The sequence below is a fragment of the Musa acuminata genome, chromosome BXJ3-1 (assembly GCF_036884655.1).
Source record: "Musa acuminata AAA Group cultivar baxijiao chromosome BXJ3-1, Cavendish_Baxijiao_AAA, whole genome shotgun sequence".
NCBI classification, from domain to species: domain Eukaryota; kingdom Viridiplantae; phylum Streptophyta; class Magnoliopsida; order Zingiberales; family Musaceae; genus Musa; species Musa acuminata.
In genome coordinates, this window is record NC_088349.1 from 7,593,940 (window position 1) to 7,612,500 (window position 18,561).

Sequence of the window (18,561 nt, forward strand, 5' to 3'; positions counted from 1 at the left end):
GGCAGCCGAGTCTCCCGAGCTGTAGGTTTCAAAGCTCAACAGCGGGTTGGAGTGGTTGCAGGATCCATTCTTGACTCAGCTGAGGATCCCATGGATGATGGATCCCTGGTCGCTCTACTGAACTGCTGAGCTTTGAAGGCGTTGACTACCGGACGCAGGTCATTCCACGAAGCAGTAATTCCGGTTTCAGGTCAAGAAATGTTGACCTCCGCACACATAATTGCAACAAAGTCAAGGGAGACTATTGAGTGAAGGCGAGGAGGAACAGATAGAATGATCACATGTACAGTTTATATGTCTTTTATATTACGTTTAATCGTGAGAAATAGGTCATTCTGATAGAGAAGTCTAAATCCCATCTTGTAATACCAGAGTCAGCAGCATACGATAGGTCATATTGACTGTTCCAAATAGCAGAAAACAACGCAACAAATAGTCATATCCATAGAAGTTAATGGTCAAACATTTCATGTCAACATAACGAAACCAGAAGTCTACGACATTTATTTATGATAAAGCAACATATGAATAATATATTCTTATAATCTTGTAGGACTTTGACCAAGTAAAAGGCGGAATGCTATTATGCATCAACTTTTAATTCTTAGATTGGGCATTTGACATGAATACAGATGTTTATGTACAGAACCAATATTTCTCCTATCAGAATTCATAATGGTAGGGCTACACATAATAGATGTGTGTGTACAAAGATTTGTACAACAAAGAGATACATGCGCAAATGCTCTTGAAGCACAAAAAAGGAATAGCCAAACATCCATGAGATTACAAGTCACAAGAAGCTTAAAACTGTGTTGTTTTTCTTCTAGTGAAGCTGGCAAATCTTCATCAGACTGCCTTTGCCACACCAACCGAAATAAGCAGCTCTACATTCTTCCGTAAGCAACTATTCAAATACTGCAAGCTGCCGTGTGTACCTGTACTTGATTCCTTTTCCTCCCTGCAGTCTTCGAAACCCTGTTTCAGATGCGACTCAATTGGTGCAGAAAATAGATGCTCTTGACATACTATGTATAAATGCCTTTTTATACAGCATCACTAATGAACGAATCAAATTATGGACCAAGAATTGCACATACTGATCCAGATTTCGGTATATTATGAAGCTCCTCCCCTCGTACTGCTGCTCGATGCCAACCATAACGAGAATGAGACTGTAGCTCAGAGGTGGAAACCAGAGTGGCAGGGGCATTCGTGACAGCAAATGTTCGTGTACATTATACTTTCTCCAAGCTCACATAGTGTAGCAGTAGTGGTGGAAACAAATGTTTCCGATAACAAGAACGAATATGCAGCTGGGAAAAGGAATGAAGACGGAGACCATTGACTTCACTGACAGCGAACTATTTTATCCACATTTCTGTTGTGCATTATTGACAAAATGAAATGCCAACAATTACACTGAAACCAATCACTATATACCCTCTTGACGACTCAGTCCAGTCATAACTTCTGCAACAACAGCAAAGCAGAGACCATTAGCGCAAAGCTTCTTAGATCTTGTTAGGCACACAAGTGACAGAAGGATATATTCAATTGATATTGATCTTATATACGACAGCAAATTGTTGTTCCAAGTTCACTCCAGACTTTCTGGAAATGCTTTTAAGAGAACACTCAGAAGCTCACTTCAGGTTCCCCGGTTCCCCAGAACTGTTTTTTAATTATGATTGGCATCTAACTCCTTCCACAGGGGACACCTGCAGAGATGCTCCTGTAGCTTAGACTTGATGATGCTGAGGGTAAACAGCCACCCATTTCCCAAGCATCAGGTGTAATACGCCAGAGATTCACTATGATCTCCTTATATATTACTGGCCTACTCTTCTCAAATGAATGGTTGAATCTCAACAAAGTCGAGTGTTGTCCGATGCTCAATTTAGATCCTCTATAATCCTATGAAACAATTTCATTCTCTCTGGTAAACCGCTGTTTCTCTTCTTCGGAACGTTTGTGGAGTACCTCATAAGTTTTCATGGAATCAGCAGTAAAATTTTCCATAGCATCAAAGACCTGCTTTAAACTTAACTGCAGGCTATTCACGGTGGAACCCTGCTGCACTACATGTTCAGATATTGATACTCCATTCTCACTGGAAATTAACATTAATTTCCTTTTCTGCTTGAGCATTTGTTGTTCCTCCTTTTCCATTGACCTTAGCTTGCTATCCATATCTCTATTGGCCGACAACCTTTGCTGCTGCTCAACTTTGTGCTGTTGCCAGATGTTGAAAACATTGTCAGCAAAAGCATGCACGGCATCCACAACATCCCTTTTGGATATCCTATCCACACTTTGAGACCAGTAATTGCAAATGACAAATACAGGAGGTGCACCTAATCTCCCTGGAGAAAACGGAACAACTCCATCATCTGTAACTTCAGGCACATAATGCATACCTTTCACAAGCCAGCCATTCAAGGATTTGACGTAGCTCCTTTGAACAGTGACCCAAACAGAGAAATTAGTAATCCAATCCACCATCTTGAACTCTAACTGCTTTACTGCATCCATACGAGGATCACCATGCTTCACTCCAGAAACAATAGAATCTAGATCTTTAGCCTCAGATATGGCTTGACACTGAATACGATGGCATTCCCACATAACTTTCCACATTCCCATAAATCTGCAAGGTTATGTTGATCCACATAAGACATCATAATTTACAACACAAATATAAACACAAGAAGCTTAGTTTAAACTACAACATTCTAAGGCACTCATTTAAAGGAGGAAAAGATTAGCACCACATGTTATACTTCAAACTTATAGCAAATCAATCAAGACAAATTTGAACTCCGTAGAAGTACAAAGCAATAAGCAAATGTAATAAGGCAAATGCAAGTCATCTCACCCGACTGCTTCTACAATCCACCCTAAGTTGTAATCCTTAGTATATTTGGTAGCTCAGAAGGTTCTAACTTGTGAAAACTTGTAATATCAATGTGGTTTCAATCAAAATAACATACGTGGCTGTAGGCATCATGGAGTCAAATGTCTCATAGACCTAGCGAGAAAATGGTAAGAAATATCATGGAGATAAGTTGTCTACTTTCAAGAGGAGTACATGTGCAGCCACAGATACTGCAACAAAATTAAAACAAAGAAATATCATGAACAATCTCATACCCATCAATAAGTTCACGAACTTGTGGCCATAATTCTTCATCCCTCAGCTGACTGATTTTACTAGAAATTGTGCCCACAACCTGAATGGCTATTCTTATCTTTGTAGATAGCTTCCTGTTAGAAGTTTCCACCGCCTCAACTTTTTCAGCCTCTGCACCCCTCTCGCTCAAGTGTCTCAGGCGCTCACGATTTTGTTCATATAGTGTCCTCATCTTTTCCTCAGCCTATATAAGTAGAAGATACACACATGTGAAAGGAACGATTGTTTCACAATCAGTCAGAAGTTCTCTAATTGAGGTAAGACTCAAAGATCCAGAACATGATTCAAACACTAGTGAAACCTTTGTAATTGCTTATTTCAATGTGACAAAAAGAGGCTGTGCAAAGGAGATGCTTGATTAATAAGCTAATTCATTTGTTTTGTTCAAATCACATTATACATGTATGAGTGACAGAATGAACAAGGAAGAATGCATATACATTTACGTATGTATTGTCTTTAGAAAATAAGTGGATTGAAGCTGGCTGAGCCTTCCTAATAAATCCTTGATATCAAAGCACACACCAACAAAATTTAAATGTCCTATATTAGGCCACAAACCAAATAATATTAGTGATCCTAAATGAAAAAATTGTCCTGTAAAGTTGAGATAAGAAGACAAAGTGTACGATGTGAAACATGATGACTTCAACAACCCAACATGGATTTAGATCAAGAATATGAACGTTCAGAGGGATTTCATGCTCAGACTTGATGGAAGCCAAGTTCTTGAGAAAGCAAACAAAAGAAGAAGGTTTTCCCCCAAGAGCTGTCAGATCATTAAACTGCCTCAGACAAATATTAGGACAAAACTTTATTTTAGAAAGGAATTTTCAAAGAAACAAGTCCTCTGATTATTCTACTCTTTGTGCTACTTTCTCTTTTACGAGTAAACTACTGGCTCAGCATCAAATTTTTTGTTCAAATCAACAGCTGCCCTATACCTACTTATTTGATTTCCTTGTGGCCACCTCCTCTGTAAAACCAACACTCATACCAAAACAAAATCAAGATGAGATAACTATAAACCTAGAAACATGGTTGCTATACGAACCATGACTTCCTCAAGAAGCTTTCTTTCCCAATTGTATAGCTTCTGCAAAGTTGATGAAAGATTACCACAGCCCATCGCCTTATCCTCCTCAAATACTAAAAGATCTTCATTGTCATAGGTCGCTAGAAGAGGCAACCCACATATCATCCTGGCAGAAACTGCATAGAGAAAAAAAGAAATGTGTCGGATAAAAGAGAAATAATCAGATGTTGTTACAAATGTCCTTAGAAATTCAGAAAAGAAATTTCCGAGTAGTTTCTCACCTTTATAAGGAGAATTCTTCTGGTGATATAGAACCTTTCCCACTTCAAGCATTTTAGACACCTGATTGGCCGACTCAGACGCCCTATCGAACTGGGTCTTTATCTCCTGCACAACCTCGAAAACATCTTGATAACTCCGAGACACTGGAAAGCCCACTGCACCGCGTCGTTCTGCTGGTTGAGTCACCACGCTCTTCTCCACCACAAGAACCTCATGCTCGGAGCTTCTCCCTGCCTCAATTGACCTCGATTGTCGATGGGGATCCTCCCCAACACTGCCGACAACACCCTCCTTCGACCCATTAAGAGCCTTCACTGTATCCTCCCCAATCACAGCAGGCGATGTAGAAGCTAAAAACTTTGGGTCGCCATAGGCTTCCTTGACGACCTCATGGTCTTCATCTTCCAGATCAGGGATCCCTTCCTCCTCTCTTAACTCCCTCGAGCTTCGGCTTGGGGTATATGGAGGATAATAATTATCCCACGAGTCGAACGGATTTAGGAAGTCCCATGTCGAAGCCTGAGGCGCAGGCGGCGGTGGAGGCTCCCGAGAAGTAGAACTCGCACCATCTGCGACGGCTGGTGGTCGAATGTTTGGAGGCCGTGAAGAGGAACCAAGGAATCCTCTCTGCATGCCATCGCCGTAGCTCATATACGGGTAAGAAGGATAAGGGTCAAGGTTCGAGTTTTGAGGGGGATACGGGTAGCCATAGTAAGGGTAAGCCACGTGAGGTTGTTCATCGACGGAGCCGAGGCGTATTGGCTCGGAACTCTGTGGCGGCTGCTCGTAGGAGACGGAAGACTCCGCCGGGCGGTTCCGAGCGTAGTTAAGGTTGACGTAGGTCGGCCCAACGGGAGCATCATCGGCATGAAGATGGTGAATCGGGGACGCACCATCGGAGTGGAGGAGCGAATCATCGTCGGAATCAGTGGGGTGGAATTGGATGTGCGAGCCGGAGTCAGAACGGGAGTGGCCACGGACGGCAGCGGAGGGGACGGAGGCGGCAGCCGCGGGAGGCGGGAGAGGGTCGCCCTTCCGCTGGGCGGGGAGGGGGAGGACCGGCGACGCCGAGGGGAGCCCAGGGTAGATGAACCCCTGGATGGCGTCGCCGACGGAGCGGAGGGACCGGGCGTAGGCGGCGTGGGCGTCCGCGAGAGCGTAGCGATAGTGGATAGCGTCGGCGAGGAGCTGCGAGCGCTCGCGGCAGTGCGCCACGGCGGCCGCCTCCTCCAGTTTGGAGCCCCCGCAGCCCATCTCGGAAGCAGCAAGAAGAAGCAGAACCGACGCCCTCCCACGATCAGAAGAGGGAGTGAGACGCGGAGGGAACCACGGGAACAGAGATCACATCGCAGCCCCAACGGGATCGGAGATCTTAGGGTTTGGGAAACGGGGAGGAGAGGGAAGTGGGGATACGATATCGTCGACGGGGTAATCGGGACAAAATTGCATATACCGCTGGAGAAGGCGATAGCCAAACATGATGATGGTAATAAGAGGAAACGGTAACACCGGAACTATGTACCGCGAGATACGGTGTTCTGCAAACGCCACAGTGCGAGGAAGTTGTCCTTTTGACGCCTGTCTCCGCCATGTGATGTTTTATTTATTTTTTTGTTTTATTTAATTCCTTATTAATGGGGTATTAAAAAGTGAGTTGACGAAGATACCCTTTACGGGACGACAAATATACCCTCCCGTGTTGGTCGCTACTCCTGTCGGATTCCGAGTCGGATCGTCGAGTCCATGACTCGGCCTTGCGACTCGTCGTCTTCCGAATCTGATCATATTGCTTTCGTATATCCAATTACTTACATAATATCTACCTCATCATGTTGAACTCAATTGTACATTGAACTCTTCTGTTGGCTGGTGGTGAAGTGAAAGGGATTGGGAGGTGTACTACAATAGCTGTGATTACGATATGATCGTTCGGAGAAGGACGAGTTGAAGGGGTAATTAAAAAGAACGCATGCGTTCTTTGATGTCATTAGACTCACCGAACGTTACCAAATAGCAGAAACATTGACTACTGATGCTTTGGATGAGTATAAGAACTCACGTGGGGTAAACGCACGTATTATTCTCGGCCTACGTCCCCAGTCCACCTTTAGAGAAGGCATGCACGAGTGCAATGGCAATTAGGAGGGAGAGGATGAGAGAATCTGCAAGTCCGGCCGTCTTCTCTGACGAAGGTTGTGGTCAAATTTGTCTTTCTGAAAAGAATACATCCGAATGCTCGTGTGTGGTTGGAGTGGGTTGAGTACTCCATCAAATGCTCACGCAGATTGCCTCAAAAGAACAAATGGCAACGCAAGGAAGAAAAAGTTGGTGAGTCACCGTCTTCCTCAAGAAAAATAATCATGGACTTTGTCCGCAGCTGCATGTCAGAGGGGATGGTTGGAACTTAGCGCTCTCTTGGAAGAAGGAGAAGGAAGACGGCAACCGTGCCAATAAGTAACAGTGGATTGGTTCTGCGGAAAATGAATGATACTGTTTGTGGTCTGGTGGATCAGCTGCCACTCTCATCTCCACAGCAAATCTACACTATTACATTCTAGTTATCTCTTCTCATGGGGAAGAAAGAGAGAGGAGCTACAGAGAAAAGATGTACCCGGCAAGCCTGGCTGTGAAAAGGATGGAATATAGTGATCTGGAATGTGTCATATGTGTGCAGCAAAACTGAGGACAAATAAATGGAATAGCTGTGAGAGGCTGCTGATAGTTTCACTTATAAAGGACAGAGACTCGCATCATTGTATCACATCTATGATTTCTTTCTCTTCCTTTTCATATAGCAGTATTGAGTATATACTGCAACCATCACTGTGATGTCTTTTTGCAGTGGGGAAACCACCAGTGCAGGAACAGCTCCTCCAATTTGGAGAGCACTCCAAAGTTGATCAAGGGGAATCGAGAGGAGGAACAAGGAAAAAGGTAAAAGGAAGAAGGAAAGAGGTCTACAAGCGCATCATCCCTTATTCCCACAGCTTAGCTGTGTGGTGGGAGGCCACTGGCGACTGACAGCACATGGTCCGCCATTGCTGCTCCTCCTCACCTTCCAGTTTCTCGCCGCCCCAGTTGCTTCACGTGGCCACCGATGGCCTCTGCAGTGGTGTGCATTGCTGTCTAACTCTCAGATTAAGCTGCCTTTTATAGGCACATCGCCTTGGCTTTCTTTTGACAAGGGAGAACTGGAAGAACATGATCTCGTGTGGTTCTCGGTCGCACTCTTTGCTTCCTTTATAGAACAATAATAAAGGAGGAGAAGGAGAAAGGAGATACTGATAAGAGGCATTAATAACTAAAAATTTATATTCCTCATAATAAATTATAATATTTCATTCTTCTTATTTAAATAAAATAAAATTAAATATTGTAACAACAAAAAATCATTTAATAATAGGCCTTGTTACTAGATGACAAATCCTAAAGTGTTGATCCTTATCATATGCATTAAAATTATGGTGTAGAGACAAAGAGATGGGTGGAGAAAAAGGACCCCCACCATTCTCATTTTTTATGCATGGTACGAAGAGCCCTCATCTTTATCTACTTTATTTATTTGCCTCCTTGTTCAAAGATGAGAATATTCTTCGTGGCATGATGGATACATCGATGTCCTCCAACAATCCCTTTTGTTGTCTCTTATTTATGGTCACATTAAAGTGCAATAGATCAAATAATGGAGCCACACCTGATGCGGAAACTGCAGCCTTTCGATGATGATCGGTGCTGGTGCACGAATCTTGGCACTATCATCGTACCATCACACACGTGCCCTCTCGGGCCGGTCGCCGCAGGTGTGGCACACTTGATAGTGACCTTTGATTTGGATCTGCCTTTCACTCTTGTCAAAGCAATTAGGGAGACTTGTTGCCGTATCGAGTTGGGAGCCTCCGCTGTGCAGCACATGCGTCCATTTCGGTGCCTTGAGATGCACGTCTGTAGAGATTTGATCGGTGGCTCCATGATCGACGCTTCTTTTAACATCGATCGACTCGATCTACATAATTATGATTAGATTTGCCATTGCATGATGAGCCCATTAGAACATATGGGCTTCACTGAGCAGGCCAGAGATTGCAGGTGGAACCAAAAATATTGATGGGGATATGAGATCTGTTGCCTCTTGCCATGTCTGTGGAGTCACCATGCATGGCTTCCGCTTTGAAGACTGTGTAGAACGATGATGATCTGTATCAAGCTTGCAACACAATAATACTACTGTTGGCCACTTGCCCATGTGAGCTTGCAGATCAAACTAAGCTCTTAAGCTCTTCAATGGCTAATAGCTGATAGAATACATAGCAACCATGTGCTATCCTTGATATGTACAAATTGCATGAAGATTGACACTTGGAAGAAAGCCATTATCTTACTTATTTCATGAAAAGATGTTGAGATATGTGTTTGTATCAAGTTTAATGAAGTCTCATAACTTAGGATCTAAGTTATGATAACTGAGAAAAGTTTTGATTGGGATGATTGATAATCCTAAAAGCCTAACTCATGATATTGGAGCTCAAATGAAGTGCAAATATTATATGAATATATTTAATTAATTATTCAAAAAAGGGTTATTCTCAACATCTTTTTGGTCAAATGTGAGTTGAGTACAACAAAGAAAAGGAGGTCGTCCATTCCAACACAGTAGTATATGGTACCCTTATTCTTCTCTGAGCTTTGCGTGCATGTCATGTCTACAAGGACGGACTGAGAATGTTAAGAAGTGAAACCCTATTGTTCATCAAGCTCCTAAGCACTCGTTCGCTTCCCTTCTCCAATCCCTCGATACACTCTTTCGCCTCCTCTAACCTCTCTAATGCCGCAGTCTCTCGTTCTGACTCCCACGCAGCCTTCTTCGTCGTCGACGACAGCCTCATTAGCGTCCCTACCGTCGACGATCCCTTTAACGCCGAAGCTGCCGCCGTTTCTGCAGCCGAGGACACCGCCGTGACCCCCGCGAACACCGCCGCGGAGGCCGTCGCGGTCGCCGCCACGGCCTCCCTCAAGATGTCTGCGATCTCCGCCTCGTCCGCCGGCAGCCCTGGGGCGAGCGGGGGATGCCTGGCGATGTCCTTGGCGGCGGAGGCGAGCCGGGCGAGCGCCTTCTCGGCGCGGCGATGGGCCCGGAGGGCGGACGAGAGCCGGCCCGGGTCGTGGCGCCGGGTTGCCGCGCGGGCCTCGGACAGGTGCTGCCTGAGTCCGAGGGCGGCGGAGCGGAAGGACCCGTGCGCGTCAGCGAGGCGGAGGAATGCGTCGAGGAGCCGGTCGGCCCAGGGGGCGGGGCGGAGCCGGTCCCTGGCCAGGGGGAGGCGGAGTAAGTCGTGGAGGGCATCATGGAGTCGGCCGATGCCGGTAAATCCAGCGACGATCCATTCCCCAGCGGGGGGCGGAGAGTGGCGGCCGTCGGGCTGCAGTGGCCAGGATCGTAGGGCGCAGATCTGGCCGTGCAGGTGCGAGACGGCGGGGTGGGAGAGGGAGGGGAGGCTAGTGGAGCGGGCGTGGCGGGGCTTGTTCTCCTCGCTGGGGTTCGGGCTGCCCGGGAGGGAGATGGAGCCGCGGAATGCAACGACCATTGCGAGAATACTAACAGGCACGTGTGAGCTTCTCCTCTTCTTCAGAGTTCTGCTTATAAGGTAGCGAGGAGGGGCTTAAGAAATGGTGCACGAGCAAGGAAACGAGCCCCGACACGTCCGGCATATCCATGTCCAGTGAACGACAGCTGTAATCGTCGGCACTGCTGTCGATGCTGGAATCAATTAGACAGCTTTAACGTGAAATAATTTAATGCGATCAATCACTATCGTATGAAGTAATACGATGATGGAATTGGGCTGGAAGCAGTCACATGTTTCTTTCATGATGATCTCTTACTGATGAATCTGTCAGTGGTTATTGAAACAGTGTCAACTAAATCATACTTATTGGTCAGAGACGCCGTCATCTCTAAGCTCAGCGTGCCATCTCATGGCGATCACAACCGATGAGCTGTCGCCCGCCGACGAGCAATAGTCTTAGTGGCGAACTACCATTCGTCAATATCTAATTTGATCATGCTGACGACCAATAGATTTTTGGAACCTTCGACGCAAAAAGAAGGAGTGCGTGTGCGAGCCAACCGGACATGACAGATCGGCTTGTTATGCGTATCCATCGTTGCCGGATCTTCCCATCCGTGCACATTTGTTTACTCGTTGCAGGATTCTCTCTGTCTCCCTCGCCTCCGCCACCGTATAAGCCGTATCGTTCGGTCGATCATGTCATACGTGCTCTGATTTGGGAATCCACGTGTGGCTGACCTCCTGCTTCCTCCCGCTTTCTCTGTTCCTTGTTGGCTTGCCGTGCTGGACGACAGCAGATCGATGGCGGTGCTTGAAAACGACTCCGGGAGTTCAACTTCCACATTGGATGTTCTTCTGTTTCTTTTGATTTGATCTTTGTTCTTTCTTTGTTCCAAATGGAAGCCATGGCTGCGGGCTTCTTGGATTTCCCCCAACTATCTCAACCTCTTGGCTTCCTTGGTGTGGGTTCGATCTCTTTATTTGTTCCTAATGGACGCCATTGCTGTGGGTTTCTTGGATTTCCCCCAAATATCTCAACCTTCTGGTTTTCTTGATGTGGGTTCGATCTCTTTCTTTGTTCCTAATGGATGGTTGCGGGTTTTAGTGATGTGGGTTCGACCTCTTTCTTTGTTCCTAATGGAAGCCATGGCTGCAGGTTTCTTGGATTTCCCCCAACTATCTCAAGCTCTTGGCTTTCTTGATGTGGGTTCGGTCTCTTTCTTTGTTCCTAATGGAAGCCATGGCTGCGGATTTCTTGGATTTCCCCCAACTATCTCAAGCTCTTGGCTTTCTTGATGTGGGTTACTTCTCTTTCTTTGTTCCTAATGGAAGCCATGGCTATGGGTTTCTTGGATTTCCCTAACTATCTCAACCTCTTGGCTTCCTTGATATGAGTCCGATTGCTTTTTCTGTTCCTAAGGGAAGCCATTGCTGTGGGTTTCTTGGATTTCCTCAACTATCTCAAGCTCTTGGCTTTCTTCATATGTGCATACAGGTACTGGCTCTTTTGTGAGTTGGGGTATAGATGATGATTTCTTTCCATGAAAAGCAGACATGAGATAGCAAATTAAGTCTATTCCTAAATTGGTGTGAGTTTAAAGTTGAATGTCTCTACTGTGTGGTTGCATCATAGTAATCTGCCTATTTGTTAAATAAAGGTGACTGCATCAAGTCTCTTTTGGTATGTGATCTATGGTTGACAGTTCGGTAACTTTGGATGGCTTGTGAAACATGAAATGATTTCTTTTTACTCATTAAGTTTTTTGCATTTCAGATGTTTCATAATATTTATCAGATCTGTGAAAAATCCTATCCTTACTCTGCACAGGCATCTATTTACTCTCTGTTATATTGATGGAATTTATCTGTTGTGAATGTAGTGATCAGATACTTGCTGTAAAAAATAGGTTGATGCTTACAAGACTTTATAGAGTAGTTTTATAAAGCAAATTAACTACCTAACAGGAGTTCTGGACATCAAGTTTGCTTACCATTTTAAAAATTATCGGAAAGAGAGAGGTATGGATGTTTCAGGGTTTGGTGATGGTTTTAGATTTGCTTAGAAAGAAGACTTGAGAAGAAGCTTGGCAGGGTGATAAATATTTTATGATTTTATCTCCATTTAGGTTAGATAATGATCAGTGATATGAAAAAAAAGCATTGTCCAATTTGTCATAGTCAGTTTTTTTTTCCTTTACCAAAGATTAGAAAGTAGAACTTGCTGTTTACATCTACAAGTCTTTGGTCAATTTTTCATATTGCTTTTAAATATTTAAAGGTAAGGTTGCATACATTGACTATCCCTAGACCTCGCATTGGTAGGAGCCTCGTGTATTGGGTATGCCCTTTTTGGCAAAGCTGCAGTTTTGAAGTCAAGCAGTAAGAACTTAATCTAAGCACTTTATATAATCTCATTTTCTCATATGGTAATTATGGCTTAACTAAGAGTTCATATCATCTTTTAATTTGTTGAGCTTGCATAGGCAAGTAATTGTATTTCATTAGGATGTCAGGTCAATAAAACAACTACAGAAACAGATCAAATTTAAACAATGCTGTTGCATGTGCAGAAAAACCAGCAGATATGTGACATGAGATAATACTCCTGGTGTTGGTCACCAGCAGAGATGAAGCTGCTGATTGAAAACAGGAAAACATGCATTTTATGATTTAATAGTTTTTGCAGGACATAAACAATCTTTATAATACTTTGACTGAACTACACCTGGAATATTGTAAATGTCTGAATAATATATAAAATACATAAACATATGCATATACACATTTGTGTCCATGTGTATAGATATAAAGACATGCATATAGAGCAGAAGTTCTTTAATCCAATGTTTCAAGTTGTATTTATACATTGAGTCTCTCTGTTCCTCATCCTCGCATGTTGAGATGGTTTTGCAGGCCAAACTTGGTTAGAACCTCATTGCTGTTGCTTCCTATTTCTGCACATCTATATTCAAATCATCCTTGCTGTAGGAGCAGTGATCTTGTTTATGTGATTCCATATTGCAGTTACAATCCTTATGTTCTTAATTATATCAGCAACTCTTGGCTACATAAGAAGGTCTGACTGACTTCTGATAGCCCATCTATCTTATGATCCTTTATATGACCATCATTTTCCTATCTACAAGCTTAGGTTTTAGGTTAAGCAAGTTATGATTTGTATGTTAAAAGTAGCATGTATGATGAATCATTCTGTCAGACAAAGGGGTTATTTTCTATTTGGAATAATCATAGACAAGGAAACTGAAGACTAGTGTAATCATTCCATCTGATTTTTTTTCTTCTGAGCTCAACTTTAAGCTAGCTCAAGCATTCATAGATTGGTTGGTGTTCTCTATAATTTGATCACTTTATTGGAGCCATCAATTTTCTTTCCACCATTTGAAATCATCTACTGCCCAAAGAAAACAAAAAGCCAGTTACATGCCAATCCATCATTGTGCTGAATGTAAAGAGTTCTAGAACTTCAGCATCCAACATAGAAATTTGAATCTAGATGCTTTTCTTTCATGTCCAAGATAGAATGATTATCTCATGCCTACTCCAGCTGGATATGAAACCATTGTTCACAAACTCGGAGATAATACAATGTAAGTAGTTTGTTCAGTCTCGTAGTTTTTGCCATTATATTGTCTTCTTTATTCTCTTTTTGTTTTATATGGAATGGGAGGATCAGTATTTGTTTAGGAGAACGTTAGGGCATATTGGATATGTGCAATCTTTGTCTGTCTAGAAACATCTCCTGTGCTAGTTATTCTAGTATAAGGCTGTTTTAGGAAACTCAATGCTGCAATCTTTTTCATGATGCTTCTTTTTTACATTGCATGAATTATTTGCATCGTCAAATGTCGAAACAAGATAAATGGCTGGTATTGTCTTCACATTTATTGGCATTTTATTGTTGTCATCATTAATGAGTTGCGATAGTTGTAGTTACGAATAGATCATTGTGTTTCATGCAGCGTGATTTATGTGTTTGACAGATCCTTATATTAGGAAAAAAAAATTGTGGGTAACATTTTGTTCTTGTCAGTAGTTTTCACTACATTAGAAACTATTTCTCCTCAGACATTTTAACTCTAGAATTCTATACCTTGATTAAATGTCATTTTAATGCTCCATATTACATTTAGTTTAACATTGACATCAGTAGGGCATTGTCTGGATGCCTTGTATTCATGCTTTAATTATGTTTTCTGAGTCTGAACACTCATTTTTCATGTTAAATGCTTTTTTATTCTTACGGAGTCGTGTCTGTATGTAAATGGTAATATTGGCCTACATGTTATACATTATGCACCTTGAAAAATTTTAGATACTCTCTAACCTTAACTTTATTTTCCTCTTTTTACTGGAATTATACAATCTTTGACAGGGGAAGATGATTCTTGCACACCTATTCGATGAACCATGGGGTTTGAAAACTGGAATGTGAATGTATGGACCTCTTTCTGAACCTGTGACTCTGCACCTATATTCCTGTTTATATCTCTATATCAAGTATGCCATTCATCATTCATCACATTCCATTCCTCAGATTTCTGAATCTTGAACAGATAGGATGCTGCAAATACCTTTTTTACTTACTCTGATTGGTGACTGCCACTGAACTTATTTATTTCACAAGGATTTTTCGTTGCTTTTTCTGCAGAGTTCCTCTTGTTGATGAGTATATTGTTCTTGTTTATTGCTTGTTCACAGATAATTTGCTTTCTCCAGTTAAAGATTAGGTCGTAGTGCACTTGTTAGGAAGGAACTTGTTTTAAAGCTTGTTTCAAAGAAACATAAAACTAGAACTACTTGTTAAGAGAATATCAATGTTATGAGAGAGAGAGAGAGAAAAAGAGGACCATGAATAGTTTTACGTTGCTAAAGATTGCAAAAGTCAATTGACATATATTATGTTTGACCTTTTTTTTTTTAAGGTTAAACTAGTATCCGACATGAGATATTATTAACACTGACTAGTTTGACTCAAATTTTTCATTGACTTCAATAATGAGCCATGCACTTCAACAAGTATGGTTTAGTTTTAGATGAATAATGAAGTTTTTCTCTTCTATGTAATTGTATTCGGAGTATAATTAAATTATATGGTGTAATGAGAATATATCATTGATGTCCTAGTTAGGCTAACGCATTTTTAACTCGTGTGCATAGAGATGTTTGAAGTATGGTCAAGATGCTTCTGAGATGAAAACGTTAAACTGTTGAGTATTAACTTATATGAAAATCGAGTTTGAGAGAGATTTCTCAACTCGATTCCTTTAACCCATAGTTAATAATTTGAGGTAGGTGAGTATAATAAAAAAATGCAGAGACGAAATATTCTATGAAATATTTTTCGAGTGGATAACCTGTAATCGTTTTTAACAATTTCAATTTGATTTTTTGTCTATGTAGGCAACAAGAGTGGCAATAGTTTATAACTGTCTATTTGGACTCGTGTCCATGCGGACAAACTTGCGAGGGATAGTTTTTGTCTTCTTCAAACTTGGATACCATGTGACAGACATATGTTGGATGATGATTGATTGATGATATCTTCACTATTACTTATACTTGATTAGTGTTTAAATTCTTAAAAACTATTAGAAAGACATCTTGTCATTAGAATTAAATTTTGAAGGTATCAATTAGCTTGATAGATACAAATTATCAAATCTTTATGATATTTTAAGATCAAATAATCCTGAACCTTGTAAATTTTGAATGTGTTGATTAGTTGATGAAAATTTTATCGAAATCTTGTAAATATGTACATACTTTTCACTATTCATAAAATACTAATAAAATAAAAATTAGAAATCAGAAACATAGAAAAAGGTCAATATTAAGGTTTTTTGTTTTTTAGTTGAGCTAATGAGCTAATGGCATTGCAAAGCCATATCGTACCAATTGACATATGTTAAAACTACCACCAGAGACCGAGACCCGAAACATATCATATCACCACCCCTTTCAAACCTGACACACTGCTCCAAAATATGAGCCTCCACGACCTCTCCCCTACCAAACGTTCCATGTCCCATCTCCTGCCAACAAACAAAGCCAGCAAAAGCAGATTGGCTGACACCAGCAAACAAGCATTGCATTGCATGGTCCACTCGTGGCCTTTTTCTCTCCAGCCATTGCATGCATGTTCACCAGCTCCGGTCCGTAAGAGCCCTAATCCCCATCCAGCCATTGCCAGTAGTAGTAGCAAGCGGCAGTACCCCCCTTTGGTCTCATTTGACGCCATTAGTTAGCCCTTCACATCTCGCCAGCCCAGGAAGAGGAAGCTGCCACCCCTTCTTCACGTTGCCCGCTCCGAAAAGGAGAAGCTCTCCTCCTCCACGTGAACGCAGGCAAATCAATCATCTTCTCCCATCACCTTTCCTTTACTTGCACATAACACAACGAATCACCACCGAGCGCGGACTTCTTTTACAGGCTTTTGTAGCAGCAGCCAGCGTCGCTTTGGTGCGCCGCCGGCAAGAATCCTCGCAACCACCGTACATCTTTCTTTCTTTCTTTATTTATTTCTTTTTCTTTTACTGGAAAATACAATCTATCAAGGCTAAGAGTAAATCACTTGTACGGTCGGAAGGAGAAAAAGAGTTGAGAGGACATTTATCAAACATTTACTGGAAAATACAATCTATTAAGTATTGTTAAGAATATAACATTTATCATATAAAAAGATTTTAAATCTAAATATTCATCATGTTGTGCTAATGAAAATACGTTCGATTTGACATGAGATTGAGTTACCTTAATATATTCTCACATAATGTGTTTCATAATGAATACGGTTTTTCTCTTCGAACCTACGCAAAAAAATATAGTAATCCTTATATTTGCTAATTTTGAGTTTGTATATTATTATGAATTTTCTAGACTTTCTTTTAACATATTTATATTTTTTAATATCAGGATCTTCTTAAAAGAAAAAAAAAAGATGGATTCTTTCTTTCTCTTTGCATTTCAAAGAGGTCAATGAGTTACCATCACAATAATTGAATCAATCAAAACTCTCCCGTCCATCAAACTTATAGATTTCAATTTGGTAGCGTTTTAGGTGGGACAGATCATTGAAGACTTGATCCAATCTATTTCTTGTGTTGGTCCATCCCTATATGTACAGCTCCTTTGGACCCTCCTCGTCTTCATCTGAATCATTTACCTCATCAACGCCATTGAGTTTGGATCTTTATACATGTCTAAGGATAGCAATTACTGAGTTTATTTTTTGTAAAAATAATATTTTATTAATGATAAGGTAGCATGCTAACTTCATGTCATTATTCGTCTATGTCGACCTATCATGTCACTCATATTAGAATCATCTTAATGTACCTAATCATTCCGACACATTAATTAAGCTCTCCACTTACTCTCACTTATTATTATGAATTATGGATAACATATTTTTAACTTATATATCAAATGCATCTTTGCCCAATATGCCTTTGTAGATAGTGAACTTGATTTGATTATCAACCTCTTACGTGTTAGATAATCATAATTGATTTAAAAATAATATAGTAATCTACAACAAATATTATCCAAGAAAAATAAAAACACAAGATCACCATAGTCCGAATCAAGCCAAGCATGAAGACATGAGAAAATACAATTTAGCCTAGTGTTAAATGTTTTCTTCCTTTCATTTTTGCTTGTAGTAATCAGCATAACTCATGAGACTTAATATCATGATGACTGTAATAATCTTTCGTATATTATACTGCATCAACAACATAACCAAGCATTAATTGCTATCTTCCAAGTAAGTCTACTTGTAGTAGTAATCGTAATCACTCTAATCATTTCCGTATATTATTAAACTGCATAAATCATATAAATAGTCAATTATCTTATTGATTTTTATGAGTATATATAATCATTTGTTGGTCACATAAAAATAATAATAGTAATAATATACAAAATAAATTATCAAAAAAATCCTCTTTTGATTTTTCTTTTGAGAAGAAACATTCTATTTCTAGAATTCTCAAATAGTATCTTTTTTATTTGATTCCATAGGGTGAATCGTTCCGGTTATAATATTTTTTTCATTATGTTACACTGTTTTCATTAATATCAGAAAAATATTATAATGCAGTATAAAAATAATGTAACATAATATTTTTATATAAATTCTATGAAAAATATTAAGTTTGTAGTATTTTTATATTACATTATAATATTTTTAATAATACTAAAAAAAAATACTATAATGCAGTATAAAAATATTATAACCTAGTATTTTTATTTTCAGAATATTAAAAAATTATAATATTTTTTTTAGTATTACTGAAAACTCTATAACATATTGTAAGAAAAAAAAAAGATAGATAATCCGGGCTATTTCGAGTATGAATAAAAAAATATTATTTGGGATTAGGAGGATAAAATAATAATAATAATAATAATAATAATAATAATAATAATAATAATAATAATAATAATAATAATAATAATAACGA

The 18,561-nt window shown here is 40.5% G+C and overlaps 2 protein-coding genes across 3 annotated transcripts; both read right to left on the minus strand.

The window, feature by feature from the left end:
- Positions 1–583: 583 nt before the first annotated feature.
- LOC135628879 (protein ALTERED PHOSPHATE STARVATION RESPONSE 1-like) lies at positions 584–5,988 on the minus strand. Of its 2 annotated transcripts, XR_010493054.1 has the most exons (5): positions 4,511–5,988; positions 4,248–4,405; positions 3,154–3,377; positions 1,101–2,650; positions 584–978 (listed from the first exon to the last, which is right to left on the minus strand). XR_010493054.1 is itself a non-coding variant. In XM_065135829.1 (4 exons), exons 1-4 carry the CDS (start codon positions 5,763–5,765, stop codon positions 1,918–1,920), a joined length of 2,370 nt encoding a protein of 789 aa, XP_064991901.1. In that variant the 5' UTR covers positions 5,766–5,988; the 3' UTR covers positions 584–1,917. The 2 variants fall into 2 exon arrangements, 1 of the variants encoding a protein (XP_064991901.1); XM_065135829.1 differs by having other exon boundaries at positions 584–2,650.
- A 3,223-nt stretch (positions 5,989–9,211) lies between these two features.
- Positions 9,212–10,090, minus strand: LOC135628383 (uncharacterized). The gene has a single exon (XM_065135008.1). The coding sequence runs from the start codon at positions 10,088–10,090 to the stop codon at positions 9,212–9,214; it is 879 nt and encodes a 292-aa protein (XP_064991080.1).
- Positions 10,091–18,561: the final 8,471 nt, after the last annotated feature.